The sequence below is a fragment of the Schistocerca serialis genome, chromosome 2 (genome assembly GCF_023864345.2).
Source record: "Schistocerca serialis cubense isolate TAMUIC-IGC-003099 chromosome 2, iqSchSeri2.2, whole genome shotgun sequence".
In the NCBI taxonomy this organism is placed as follows: Eukaryota; Metazoa; Arthropoda; class Insecta; order Orthoptera; family Acrididae; genus Schistocerca; species Schistocerca serialis.
The window spans coordinates 829,435,938-829,451,170 of record NC_064639.1 but is presented as its reverse complement, the minus strand read 5'-3'; the positions used below and the strand labels follow the sequence as shown (position 1 = coordinate 829,451,170).

General features: G+C 39.4%; 1 protein-coding gene across 1 annotated transcript in view; it reads left to right on the top strand.

Annotated features, from left to right (window-relative positions):
• The window catches only part of LOC126458094 (thioredoxin-related transmembrane protein 1), a 55,192-nt gene that overhangs the window by 16,481 nt on the left and 23,478 nt on the right, over positions 1-15,233 (top strand). Inside the window, exon 2 of the mRNA XM_050094916.1 lies at positions 13,632-13,793. Within this exon, the coding sequence (XP_049950873.1) occupies positions 13,632-13,793 (162 nt within the window). The remainder of the gene's footprint in view (positions 1-13,631; positions 13,794-15,233) is intronic.

Here is a 15,233-nt window from a genome sequence, read left to right as displayed (position 1 = left end):
ACTGTGTGTGTTTACCAACAGAGAAACAACTAATATTTCATATTCTTGTCAGCAAACGTGCTGTTTTTATGAGCTTGTATACAAAAATAAGTCATTTGACGCCTAGTTGAGAACTTATTACCCAATGTCTACCAACAATTTTAGGTTTGTCTTATGTAATTTGATATTAAGCATTGTGAAAAAAATTATAAATATTTTTCAAATAGTTTTTTAGATAAAGGTTGGCATATAATGTAATTCTATATGAAAATTTGTCTTAAGGATTTGTTGTAAAACTCTGTTTTAAGCTATAATGATCTGGACACTGGCCATATTCTGTTGCAAGAGGGCATCTAGGGTGAACATCACACGAATATATTTGTTCTGGCACAGGCATATGTAAGAGTGAGCTGGTAATGCTAGCTCATGGGCTCAGTTTAAGACCAATAGCAATCTCATATGGTTTAATAATTATACATTGGTCATAAAGTTTGGAAGAATGTTCACCCAGATATCAGGCAATGAGATTGGACATAGGCATCAGGTGCCTGTAAATATCGAGATATTCCTGGATAGATGTTCATAGAGGGCTTTTAAGTGATTTGTTCATTATTTTGTATAAAGGTGAAGTTTGGCTAAGAATTTCTATAAAATGTTTTTAAAAAGTTTCTAAAACAATATAAAAAGGTTTTGCATATAAATTATGTTTTGTGAATGTTGCAAGTGATTTTTCATGCCCTTTTTTTACTGTACAATACTAATATGACTTATATGTTATAATGATAATTCAGGCATATGTAATTGTATGGAATAGTAGATTTATGTCTTAATCTAAGGTAATGTGAGATGATGATAGTGCTGATTCATACTACCACTGCACCGTCTGATGTACTCGGGTATCACGGAGGTTTATACTGAGATCTGTCAGTTGTAAAGTGATGATGACTGTGAGCACTTGTAATTGGCACAATAATGTGTGTACATAGCTGTTGTTTTAAAATTGACACGGTGACTTCTGTTATAGCTCATGATACCAACATGGATATATATTGTACAACACTATTTACTGTACAAAAGGGGAAGATTGTGTTGTGATGTAAACATAGGCAAGTAGCTATTCCATGTATTTCAAATCTTGGCTATAATTATGTGTTTTGTTATGTTACTTGATGTATCCTAGCATTTTCAATCCAATCTTGTACAGATCCGAAGATGGCAACAGAGAATTGCTGAAACTGGTAACCTGTGTGAATAAATGATTTTAGTGCTGTGGCAGTTGAAAATCTATTTGGTGTTCATGTACACATTTTGCCTGTTTCCCTGGTTTTTTGATTGTGATCATCTCAGAATCTTCATTTTTCTGTGTAGTGAATGTACTTGATAAAATGGGTGTTAAGATATGTCTGTTATACCATTGCAAATAATGGTAAAACAGTGTCGTGGCATATCAGCTCATTATCTTTATGTACTGTTATTTGCGTTATTTTTTCTATATTGCTCAGTGTTGGTGCAACACAGTTTATGATCACCTGCACTGGTCATGATGCAGACACTGCTGGAACATAGAGACTGTTCCCATTGTCAATGATGGAGCAATTAGAATCAAAAATAGTAAATGCAGACAAAGTCACTCGCTCTGAATTGTGCACATCGGACAGAGGTTGCAGAGAATATTGAGAATTGCAGGACAAGAAAGAGACACTGGTGCTTACTAGCAATTTCACCTGCCCTGCCCTCCATGGAAATGAGCTGCAGCCATAGTATGGAGTCTGAGTATCTCTGACCCTTCATCCAAATAGATAAATCGGCTGGGCATGGTATCCAAATTACTGTCCAATACAAAAGTTTTTGTTGTGGATTAAAAGACAGTGACCTTTGAAAATTATCCTTCTCCTTACTGCCTCCTTCCTCCTTGTAATATGAAACATACTTATACTTATCTTTGAAGTTAAACACCAAGGATTGGCATAATTACTATGTAACATTTTCTGAAGTAGTTTTATTTTTTATCCCTTGTGACCACCTTGAACATTCCTGTATCTGAAAGGTTGGATCAATGTTGTATCAGCTACATACTGCCAAATAAGAAGCTGCTTGAATGAATACATATATACTCTGCAAGCCACCATACCACTTCTGGTCATTTCCTTTCTTGTTCCACTTACAGATAGTGAGGGGAAAAATGGCTATCTATATGCCTGCGTACGAGTCCTAATGTGTGTAATCTTACCTTTGTAGTCCTTAAGTGAAATATAGTTTGGCAGCAGTAGAATTGTTGGGGATTCAGCTTCATGCCAGGTCTCCAGATTTTCTCAATAGCATTTCTAGAAAAGAACATTACCTGCCCTCCAGGTATTCCCATTTGAGTTCATAAGGTATCTCTTCTATACTTGAGTGTTGTTCAAACCTACTATTAAGAACTCTACTAACTCATCTCTGAATCCAAACTCTCAAACAGTACTCAAGGCTGCATCGTACCAGTGTCCAATATGTAGTAGTCTCCTGTACAGATGAAACACACTTTCCTAAAATTCTCCCAATAAACTGAAGTCGACCATATGCCTTCCCTACTACAATCCTCATATGCTTAATCAATTTCATATTGTGCAGTATTACACATGTATGTGACTGTCAAGCAGCACACTACTAATGATGTATTTGAACATTATGGGTTTGTTTTTCTGCATTTTCTATTCATCTTACATTTTTTCCACATTCAGAGCTAGCTGCCATTCATCACACCAACTGGAAATTGTGTCAGTCATCTTTTATCCTCCAACAGTCACTCAGAGACAATTTTCCCATACAGCACAGCATCATCAGCAAACTGCTGCAGATTGCTGCTCACCCTGTCTGCCAGATCATTTATGAACATAGAAAACAATGACGGTCCTATCGCACTTCCCTATAGCACTCATGTACCCTTGACTCTGATGAACACTCACCATCGAGGATGACATACTCGGTCCCATTACTTAAGAAGTCTTCGGGCGATGCTCATATCTGGGAATATATTCCGCATGTTTGTACCTTCATTAACAGTCAGCAGTGTGGCACCGTTTCAAATGCTTCATGGAAATTTAGGAATATGGAATGTGCCTGTTGCCCATCATCCATGGTTTGTAGAATATTGTGAGAAAAGGGCAAACTGAGTTTTGCACGAGGGATGCTCTCTAAAATTGTGCTGATTTGTGAAAAAAAGAATTAATGTCTCAAGGAAATGTATTATATTCAAACTGAGAATTATTCAAGAATTCTGCAGCAAACTGATGTTAAGGATTAAATTAAATGAAATAACAAGTTTATTGTTCCCAGTCACTGTTTATTTATCTCCACGACGCGTTTCAAAGGTTTAAACCTTCATCATCAGGTGGATTTACATTTGTTAGTATGACATTTGTGTGTGAGTTGTGTTACGATTTTTTGGAGTAACTTGGGGCACTGTCTAGTGGAGAAAACAAAATACTATTTCAGAATATAGTTTTGGGTTTCTTTTGACAAAATATTAAATGTATATCTAACGGTAAACATAAAATAAGTAAAAAAGAGTACCTCCAGTGGTCACAGGTTCCTTTCACTGTTGGAACGCATAACATGTGTAGTGTCATACTTTGTAAACAAATATGGTGTCTGGAAACTATTGGGTGCAAGGATCGTATAGCAGAAGTGAAACATTATCACAAAGTACAAAGAATATACATCGTAACAGTAAGAACATTATTACAGAATAATTTTTTAAGGATTTGGAGGTGTTTGTTTTGAGATGTCGAATACATGCATTAGAATAAATACGTCAAGTGGTATATAAATCAGATTTTGACAACTTAAAATAGCTTAAACTTCATACTTGTTTATACAATTGGGTGAAATGTTAAAAACTTTAGGTACAATAATTATATTGGCTACAGTGGTAAAATAGTACATAAATAACAATGTTGATTGGGATTAGTAAATAGATATGAAAGGCAGAGGAAGAGGAAGAGAGAGAGAAAAAGAAAGTGTGAGGGGGAGAGGGGTTGGAAAGAGTGATTGAATGAGAGCGAACTTTACATGGCAAGTAGTCTTAAGATTACATCTGTTACATGTAACAATTGCCTAAAGGTTGGGGTAATACATTGGTTAATGCTTTAAAATATGCAGATGGATGTACAGTCTGTGCCAGTAGTTGATATAGATATAGTTTCAAGCTGACAAGGGGTACAAGCTGTTGGTGTGATGATTCATATGTAAAAGATGTCAATCTCATGTACTCTTGGCAGCTGTCATGGTAACATAACTAAATATTTATGGTAAATTATAAGGTGTGTGTGTGTGTGTGTGTGTGTGTGTGTGTGTGTGTGTGTGTGTGATGGCAAATGGTTCTGAGCACTAGGGACTTAACATCTGAGGCCATCAGTCCCCTAGAACTTAGACCTACTTAAACCTAACTAACCTAAGGACATCACACACATGCATGCCCAAGGCAGGATTCGAACCTGCAACTGTAGCAGTTGCGCGGTTCCAGACTGAAGCGCCTAGAACCACTTGGCCACTCCAGCCGTGTGTGTGTGTGTGTGTGTGTGTGTGTGTGTGTGTGTGTGTGTGATTTTAATGATGTAGGCAGTTGCTGAAAACAGAGATGATACTATTTTAAATATTGTCATTTAAGATGGATTCTGGTTGTTTTGTTTGGTGTTTGTATATTTGGAGGGTTTCAAGGATGTCTAGTTTTCTGCCTTTTGATTGGATGTTTAGGATGCTGATACTTGTGATGTTAACATGGTGTTTTGTTTCATGCAGGTGGGCGGCTATTGCTGGTGTGTGGTATTTTTTGTTTTTTAATGTGTTCTTTGAATCTAATGTCAAATGATCTGCCTGTCTAGCTATGTAGAAGTAGTCACAGTCCAAACATTCAATTTTGCACACACCTATGTGATGAAGTGGGTTTCATGTGCTGATGTTGTGGGGTAGCCTCTGTCCAATCTTGTTGCCTGTGGTAATGGATATACTTGGCAGTCTGATATGAAATGTTACCTAGAAAGGGGATTGTATGTAAGATGTTATTTTCTTTTGTCTTTCGTGTTGTGATTGCTTTGCCATTATTGAGTGTTTTAGGGTGTCTACTGTGGAGCTGCTATGTTGTTGTTGTGGTCTTCAGTCCTGAGACTGGTTTGATGCAGCTCTCCATGCTACTCTATCCTGTGCAAGCTTCATCATCTCCCAGTACTTACTGCAACCTACATCCTTCTGAATCTGCTTAGTGTGTTCATCTCTTGGTCTCCTTCTACGATTTTTACCCTACACGCTGCCCTCCAATGCTTCAGAGAGTGGTAGTTGGATAGCTCTATCGATCATGTACCAGAATACTGCCATTTTGTGGGCTGTGGGGTGACAAGAGGAGTTGTGGATTGTAGTGTATGTTGTGATAGGCTTCAGATAAATTTCAAACTTATGTCTGTCGTTCTTTATTCTAATGGTAAGGTCTAAGAAATTTATACTGTCATCTGTTTGTTGTTCAACTATGAATTTTATGTTTTCATGGGAGTTGTCGAATAACTGGTTCAACTCACTGATGTCATCTTTAGTGTCTTTGATTAAAATAATGGTATCATCTACATATCTGTAGCAGTAAATGATATTTTTGAGGAGGTGGTGATTGGAATTCAGGATTTTGTCTTCTAAGTTACTTATAAATATTTATGCTAGCAATCCGGAAAGATTCGAGCCCATTGCAAGACCATCTGTTTGTAGATTTTATTGTTAAATTTAAAATAGTTTGTGAAAGTGTGAATTCAAGCAGGTCCATTAGTTCAGTAATGTTAGTCGAATGGATTTTTTGTGCTTTTGCAGGTTGGCACTGATTATCTGTAGTGTGTGATCTATTGGCACAAAGGAATAAAGGTTGTGTATGTCAAATGAGGCAAGTGTGGCTCCGTCAAGTATTTCTATGCTTTTGACATGTTGTGAAAATTCTGCTGTGTTTTTAAGTGGTCTCTCATTATTGAATATGTATGCTGCTTTGAGAATTCTGAAGAGCATTTTGTTGAGTTTGAATGTTGGGCTGTTCCTACAGTTCACTAAAGGCCTGATGGGGGTTCCATTTTTGTGTATCTTGGTTGTGATCTAAGGCAAAGTGCTTGTGGGCTCATTGTTGCAATGTTTCTTGCTTCTTGGATGGTGAGTAGAAAGTTGATGTTAGAAGTGTGTTTAATTTCTTTTTTGTATTCTGGCTGTTTGGTCTTTATGTATTTCTAGTATGTTGTTGGTTTGGAAGAAGTCTAAAGTTTTTTCTATGTATGCTGGTCTGTTCATTACAACAGTTGTATTATCCTTGTCAGCTTTTACAATATTGCACTATTCATGTTTAATTTAGTCTTAATGGTACGTGTAAAGGCTTCTTCTGTTTTCTTGTTTGCATTTAAAGACATTAAGGATATTGGGCTTTAAATTTGTGAGTCCGTTCTTTTACTCTTCTTATTTATAGCAGTCATCTGCACTTTTCCCAGTCACTTAGGATTTATCCCTGGGTGAGAGATTCATGGTAAATGCAAGATAATTAAGGGGCCAATACCGTAGAGTACCTTTTGTAAAACCGAATTGGAAATCCATCTGGACCTGGTGACTTATTTGTTTTCAACCCTTTCAGTTGTTTCTCTGTGCCAGGGATGCAAATCAAAATGTCCTCCATACTGCAGTGTTCAAATGACAGTACATTTGTACAATTCTTCTGTGTGAATGATTTCTTAAATGAGAAATTTGAAACTGTCTTTCCGTTTACTATTTGCTATTACGATACCAGACTGGTCAATGAGTGACTGAACAGAAGCGTTAGACATTTAGTGATTTTGTGTAGGACCAGAATTATTTTGGGTTCTAGGCAAGCTGTTTTGCTAAGGTATAATGGTGGTAGCTGTCTGCTTCACACATCAATCTTTCTACAGAAGCACGAATCTCTACTTATTTTCATCTGTCGATATTTGCACATTCTCTTTGAACCAAAAGTGCAGTGGCTTTTGCTTCATCGGGATTTTCTGAATTTTGTTGTTAAACCGCTGTAGGTATTTTCTGTCCTTAATCCACTGACTCGGCACATATCTCTTCAGAGCAAGATCTGAATTCATTTAAATGCTGTCCATAATTCTTCTGTGTCCATCATACTGGAACTAAAAGATGTCAGTTCATTGTCTAAGTGGGGTGCTGACAACTGCTTGTCTACTCTTTCTAGAGAAATACTCTCCTAGCCTTCTTGATTGCTTTATTAGCTTTAGTAACCAGAGTTGCTATGGTATCGTGGTCACTAATTCCTCTCTATATACTAATATACTGATGACTTTTATGAGGTTATGCCTGTTTATAGCTACAAGATCTAAAATATTTTCATTGTTTGTGGGCTGTCAAAGTAGATGCATGAGGCGGCAAATGTATTCAGAAGTACATCACAAGACTACAACGAATCTATAGATGTCCCAGTCAATATATGGTATGTTAAGTTACCTCTGACTACTATTGCATGATATGAGTTTTTCTGTGCTGCTATAGACTGTCTACCTCTGTGTATAACACTAAAGCTATCACAGTAGAATCAAGTGGCTGGTAAAAACACCTAACAGTTAACTTGATATTATGTACACCACTTATACACTACCAGATGACTTCACTGTCACACTCAAACTACCGCCTAGTAGTGTAGTTCACCCCTCACCTATCAAGGGGAGTCCTAAAATTTCCCACCCAATAATGCAGATCCAGACATCTGCAGCAAAGACCGTCACAGAGTTGTTGAAGTTTTTGGGAACCAAAGGAACCCACACAATTCTGGAAAAAATTATGCAAATTGAGAGTTCTGCTTTCACCTCACATGAGAGGCGGCAGCCTCCATCACTTCTGCCAGCTGCATGTGTGAACTGAGAGTAGCCTCAGAACCCAAGTAACAGGCATCGCTGGTGGGATGTGAGTGGCCTCTTGCAGAGGACTGCGGCCCTGCACACTCGATAGCTGCAAGCAAGGCCTACTCCACATCTCTGATGAGCCCCACTCTCAGCAGTTGTACTGAATGCACATTGGCTTTCTTTCCAGCCCTAAACACTGTTTCCCTAAGCACTCCATAATGTGCCTAATGTTGAAGCTCCCAATAACTAGCAAATCCCTGCCCCTGTGTGCCTGTTTGGACCCTTCTGAAAGAAAGGCCACCTGTCCACCCACAGGGTGAACAGGCAAGAGCAGACGGCCAACCTCTATACTAGACCACCACCTTGAGCAACACAACTGTGACGTCACCTGCCACTCACCTTGCAGTGAGCACTCAAGGGTGTAAAATCAGGTGGCTTCCACATAGCTGTGAGTCATGATTGCTGTACATAATGTATAGGTTTTACTTTTCCATACTGCTCCCAAGCTGCCAGATAAATTTTACTCTTGGTCACTACATAACCTGACAACAATACCATATATACCTTTACCACTGCCTGAGAAACCAGAAGTGGGAGGAGAATATCCACCATTTTATTTTTCCATCCACTCGGACTTATCAAATTCTCTTGGCAACTTTGGTAATTTTACATTTGTTTTGACGGTTCCAAATTGAGTACATCCATTTTTTTCTTTTGTACTGGATTTCTTTCTTTTGCACTGCATTTCCATGCTTATCCTTTCTTTATTGCCAATGTTGTCTGTTGCAATATTTGGCATTTGACTTACACCGTAAGACAAAGGTTTTGCCTTAGACTTGCCATGAATTATGGTCTTCAACTAAGTTTAGCCATGTTGCTCCAGCATGCTCCCTGATGTTATCTCCCAGCCTCCATTAAGTAGTTGTCCATCTTATCTCTTGAAATCCAGCAGAGAGTGTCCTTGGTCCATCTGTCATCCATTTGCCCAACCACATATCCTTCCCATTTCATTTTCATTACAGTCATAGTTAATCTTGATCATCCAGAGTCTTCCCTGGCCCATTAGTTCCTTTTTCTGTCTTTGCTAGTAATTCCCTTCAGTTTTTGAATGGTTTTCATATGAAAATTCTATCTTACGACAATAAGCCAAAATGGGTATTGTGCATGTATTGTTCACTTCCTATTTCTGACACTTCTGGAACTTAGTTTTTTAAAACTGTGTAATTTATCAAACGTACTCCGACCGTATTTACTCTTCTGTTTATTTTTCGTGCCCATCCAGGTGTTCCCTTCAGTTGCTCTGAATACAAAAAAATCTACTTTGTGCGAGAGTACTGTTTAAGTTGAATAATTTTTCATTGAATTTGAATGTGTTCATAGCATGTTATTTTAATCTTTTAATAATTGATTTTCAGGCTTTTGTAACTACCTCTAAGACTGCTGAGAAGTTTTGCTAATAAGGAATCTCCTTTTCTGACTTCTTATGGTTCTAATTTCCCACTTTCCTTATGAAGGCTAGTGGAAGCACCACACATGCTGTGGTCTTCATCTGAATGTTTCCTGTAAGAGGTTATTTGCATAACTGATGTTCAGTATGATTCAGTGTAACTAGACCATTGTATGTCCAACCCCGGAGTGACATTTTGTTTTCACTCCTCTTGTGGCATGGAATGGTACTGTGGTGTGGGTATTTCATTGTGTAACAGGAGTTCAGACTTCTACATGCAAATAAATAAAAACTTAAAGTACTCAACTACATTTTTTAAAATATTGAAACTGTGGCTACATCCTCTTGTTCTTCGAAAACTGTAATTTTTGTTGATGACATAATTATATTGATAAAGGAGACACACACATCCATACCGGACACAGTCAAGTGGATAATGGAACAGGCTTACAAATGCTTCACAGCAAACAGCTTAACCCTTAGTGTTGCAAGAACTGATGATGCAATTCCAAAACAGATGGCTTACAGGTACCATCAATAGAGATAAATGTGCATACAATGGATGAGGCTCCATATTTGAATTGAATTGAATTTTATTTCATTCTGCAGAATTACATTGTGAACAAGTGTTCGTGTAATATAGGATATGTCAGAAAACTGAAGACATTCAGTATTGCTCAGTTCCTACGGAGCAACTATTTTGATTATACTCTTTAACACCATTGATTCCAAAGAACAATACATATTAGTTTAATTTAATTGGTTCTTTTTGACGCTGTAAAATTCCTTTTCCACCAGTTAGTCTTTGAACTACTTTCAAAAGAATCAGTATTCTAGGAAGAGACAGATCGCTACTTGCCGTAAAGAAGACAGGTTGCGGGCAAACATGATTAAGGCACTTACACAAAGCTTTCAGTCACAGCCTTCATAAGCAAAAGAGACACACACCATTCATACACACAAACAAGCGCACCTCGTGCACACCTGAGAACCAACTATGGCAGCTCGGTTCAGAATGCAACTATCATGACGGATGGAAGCAGCAAGCTATAGGGGCAGGGAAGGGGAAGGGATAGTAGTGTATGGAGGGTGGGTGGGGGGGGGGGGATGCTGTCTGGCAGAGTGTGCATGGACTAGAATGCCAACTGGCACAGCATAAGGAGGTTGTGGGACAGGGAGGTGGGGGGAAAAGCAAAAAAAAAAAGTGCAAAGAAAGATGGGTGGGTGCATCGCCAGAGGGCGGCAAACAGAGCATGAAAGGTGAGAATTGGGAGATGATAGATATAGGGGATGCAAACTGTTAGGTGGAGGGTGTGGAACAGTATGATACCCTAGCTTGAGGCAGGATAATTACAGGAGTAGTGAATATGATGTAAGGATAACTCCCATATGCGCAGATCAGAAAAGCTGGTGGTGGAGAGGAGGACCCAGATGACTCGGGTAGTAACACAACCACTGAAATCAAGCATGTCATGTTCAGCTACATGTTGTGCCACATGGTGGTCTACTTTGCTCTTGGCCATGGTTTGGCAGTGCCGTTCATCCTGATGGACAGCTGGTTGGTGGTCATACCAATATAAAAAGCTGTGCAATGTTTGCAGCAGAGCTGGCAGTAGACCTTTCGTGTTGGCCATCATGCCGGTGTGGGCGTGGAGGGGCGCCACCTCTTATATAAAAAAATGCAGCAGAGCTGATAAATCATGTGGCTGCTTTCACAAGTGGCCCAGCCCATGATGGGGTATAAACCTGTGACGGGACTGCTATAGGAAGTGGAGCTTAACGTGTCTTCTTTATGGTAAGTAGCAATCTATTTTTCCTACATTGCGGATATTCCTACCTGGAGTTTCTATTGTTTGATTTTTCCAAAGAACCATCTGGAGTTGCCATTGTTTGATTTTTGCAAAGAACCATGTATACTATTGTGCAGGCTTCTTAGTAACTTGATGCCGAAGTACCAAGGTCATATTTCAACGACTTGCAGTCAGTGGGGTATGCTTCATATCTCATTCATCTGTGTTCCATGAGTATGCACAGTACAATTTGGAATCCACCCTGAACTATCTTTTGTGATATATTTTATTGTTTTATGTGACAGTTAAGATACCTAGATTTTTGAAGCAGCTTCATGTTTGAGAAATTCTCTAAAAATAAATTTTTTCAGTATAAATACTCTTTGTTTTCCTAAATGTTTGCTTTACCCCAGTGCCACTCCATACTGAAGGTATGGGTCAGTGTGTCCCTGATATACTGTGCTGAAAAGCTGTTTTCATATTACAGTAGACGCTTCATTATGAATATGGCAGAACTGAGTTTCTTACAGGCAGGTTTAATATGCTGTTTCCATTTTAATTCATTAGGTGCAGTAGTACAAAATAATTTTGTGGATTATACTTCTTCCAGCCTTGTTTTGTCCCCTTCTAAACCATATCCTGAGACTTGTCTTTGTTTCTGAATACTGCATACATCATTTAGGTTTTTGAGCAGAGTTCCTAGTAACATTATACCCAAATACCAAGGTCCTTTTTCAAGGTGTGTCCATTATGGGGTATATCTCTGCAATATACTTTATCCCAGCGTTGTTAGTCCTGCAAGATCCGCAGGAGAATTTCTGTGAAGTTCAGAGGGTAGGAGATTAGATATCATGGCAGTAAAACCATGATGGTGGGTCTTGAGCTGTGCTCGGATAGCTCAGTTGTGAGAGCACATTCCCAAAAAAGTTAACAGTGCCAGTTTTGAATCCCGGTCTGTCCCACATTTTTAATCTGCAAGTAAGTTTCACAGCATACATAGTCTTTAAGGTTTATAACCAGTTCATTTTCTGTGAGCCATTGGGCTGCGACATTAGCATAAATGTTCCACATCTTGGCCACTAATCAGGTGCTGCACATTCAGATGGATAATAAGCAAGGTGGCAACAGCATATGGAGAAGTGCTTTGTGTTGACCTGCAGACAGGATTGGTAGTATACTTTGTATATTTAAAGTCAATAGCAACCTGTGAATAAGTTTGTGGGGTATGACTGCTAATTTCTACAGAACAGTACAATTAGAATACTGGGTAAAGTTGATCAATGGACACCTTACAGGGGGCCCTTCAGAGACCTAGGGATTCTTAAATTTACATGCTAAGTAGATTTATACCCCAATGGTATTTGTAAAATAAAGGAAAGGCAATCACTCACCTTAGTGGACAGATGTGTGAAGCATAGAAAAACGTAACAGAGAATGGTATTCACACAAGCTGAACTCTAGCATTTTTCTAGTAAATGTGTGTACACACACACACACACACACACACACACACACACACACACACACACTAGCACATTGAGACTGATTTTTGATTATCTATTATTGGAAGCAGTTTGTGGGCTGGTGAACAAGGTAAGGAGGGGATAAAGGGATAGAGTGAGGCAGGTCTGTCAGCAGATTACTCAGCAGCTGTGTAACAAGATGAAAGTAGTTCAGTACGTAGAGCATATAAGAGATGGAGGGAGGGAGGAAAGGAAAAGGAAGACAAGGAACAAGGGGGGGGGGGGGGTATTAGGAAATGGTGTGGGGTTTGGTATTAGGATGACATTGGGAAAGGTAGCTTTCTGGTTAGAATGAACTCTGAAATTCACAATCCCAATACGAGAAGTGTAATTTTTATACTGACTGTGCATCCCTCTGTAAGGTTCACAGTAGAATTTTGTATTCATGTGCAAAAGTATACAAAAGTTGCCAGCAGACATCAGGAAAGAAAATGAAAAATCCCCAAATATTCAAAAACAGTGTAGATGAATACTTCATTGGCCACTCTTACAATTTATCAGAATATTTTGACATGGGAATGTAAATTCCATGGAACTCCAATGTTTTTTGTTAGATAGTCCTACACAAACCACTGTCAGCAGTCTGTATACAGGTAAAGTACGAAACTGCTGTGAAGTATAGATGTTAACAGCAGCTGACAGGAGGAGGAGGAGGAGGAGGAGGAGGAGGAGGAGGAGGAAGAGGAGGAGAAGGAGCTGTGGGTTTTTTCGAAGTAGCTATTTTCCTCCCAATACAAACATATAAATTAAACTGCAAGTAATTACAATAATTATCAATATGAGTAGATTAACACCAGTAATAAATTGTTGCTACTATACTTTAGAGAAATGGCAAGCAGTAGTTACTTCTGCCCGTTAATGTAAAACTTGACTCGTTCCACATCCCTGAAAGCTCTTCTTCACTATGGGACTTTGAAACACAGTGATTGGTTGACTGAATAAATGATTAATTAACATTGTGTGTTTTAAAATTTGACTATGTCAGTAAATTTCATACTTAATTTCAGTTTGTATTGTATTCCAGTTATGCGCCCTGGTGCCCTGCCTGCAAGGCCCTCCAACCTGCCTGGGAAGAATTTTCAACATGGAGTGAAGACCTTGGCATATCTATTGGGCAGGTGGACGTGACAGCTTCACCAGGCCTCAGTGGGAGATTCATGGTGACTGCATTGCCTACAATTTTCCAGTGAGTAGCTGAAACTATCATAATGTGCCTCAATAATAGGCTACAGTTGGTTTCTGGCTACAGTTGGTTTCTGGCTACAGTTGTATTAGAATTCTTATGCATCTCATTGTACACACTGATCAGAACGTTATGATGACCTACTGAATAGCTGGTATGTCCACCTTTGGCACGTATAACAGTGGCAACGCCTCATGGCATGAAAGCAGTGAGGCCTTGGCAGGTGACTGGACGGAGTTGGCACCACATCTGCACACCCAAGTTACCTAACTCCTGTAAGTTTAGGGAAGGGGGGGGGGGGCAATGAGATCTGATGCCACAGTCAATCACATCCCAGGTGTTTTTGATCAGATTCAGATTGGTGAGTTGGAGGGCCAGCACATCAATTGGGACTTGCCACTGTGTTACTGGAACCACTCCATCACATTCCTGGCCTTGGGACATAGCTCATTATCTTATTGAAAAATGCCATTGCTGTTGGGAAACGATCATCATGAAGAGGTGTATGGGGTCTCAAATGAGTGTACAATACTCCTTGCCCATAATGGTGCTTTGCATGAGCTCCACTGGACCCATGGATGCCCAAGTGAATGTTCTGCAGAGCATAATGGAGCCGCCACCAGCTTCCCGAAGTATAGATGTCAAGGAGCTGTCCCAATGGAAGAAGACGAATTCGCGCCCTCCCATCAGCATGATGAAGAAAGTATAGGGATTCATCAGACCATGCAATGCTCTGCCACGGCGCCAACATCTAGTGCTAATGGCCACAAGCCCATTTTAGTCATAGTTGCCGACGTCATGGTATTAACAGTGGACATGCATGTGTTGTCTGTCGGCTGTGGAGGCCCATCGCTAGGAGTGTTTGGTGCACTTTGTGTTCACACACTTGTAATCTGCACAGCTTTAAACTCTGATGTTATTTCCACCACAGTTCACCCTGTCCTGTTTTACCAGTTGGCCCAGCCAATGACATCAGACATCTGTAATAAGGGGTGGCCCCATAACCCCACAATTCTGGACATTGTTTCACTGTGGTTTCACCATCATTGGACCTCACCATAGCACTCCTTGAACACCTGATAAGTCGTGCAGTTTCCAAAACGCTCGTACTGAGCCTCGGGGCCATCCCAATCTGCTCTCAATTGAATTCAGATAGATCGCGTGCCTTGCTCATTCTACACACGGACAGCATGATACAACATGCACCATGCATTTGTCTGACTAGCATTAATTCCTCGCCAGATGATGCTGCTATCACCTGGACTGTTTATAGCGGAAGTGAGTTGGTGGTCATAATGTTCTAGCTGATCAGTGTATATATTTACATTTTTTGTGACAGATGATTTCTTGAATGAAAATGTTTCAGACTTTTGGACTTACTCCATATCCATGGTGACCATTTCACTTGGATCTATGGAAGGCCTTTTTTTTCCTTTTTGGTGT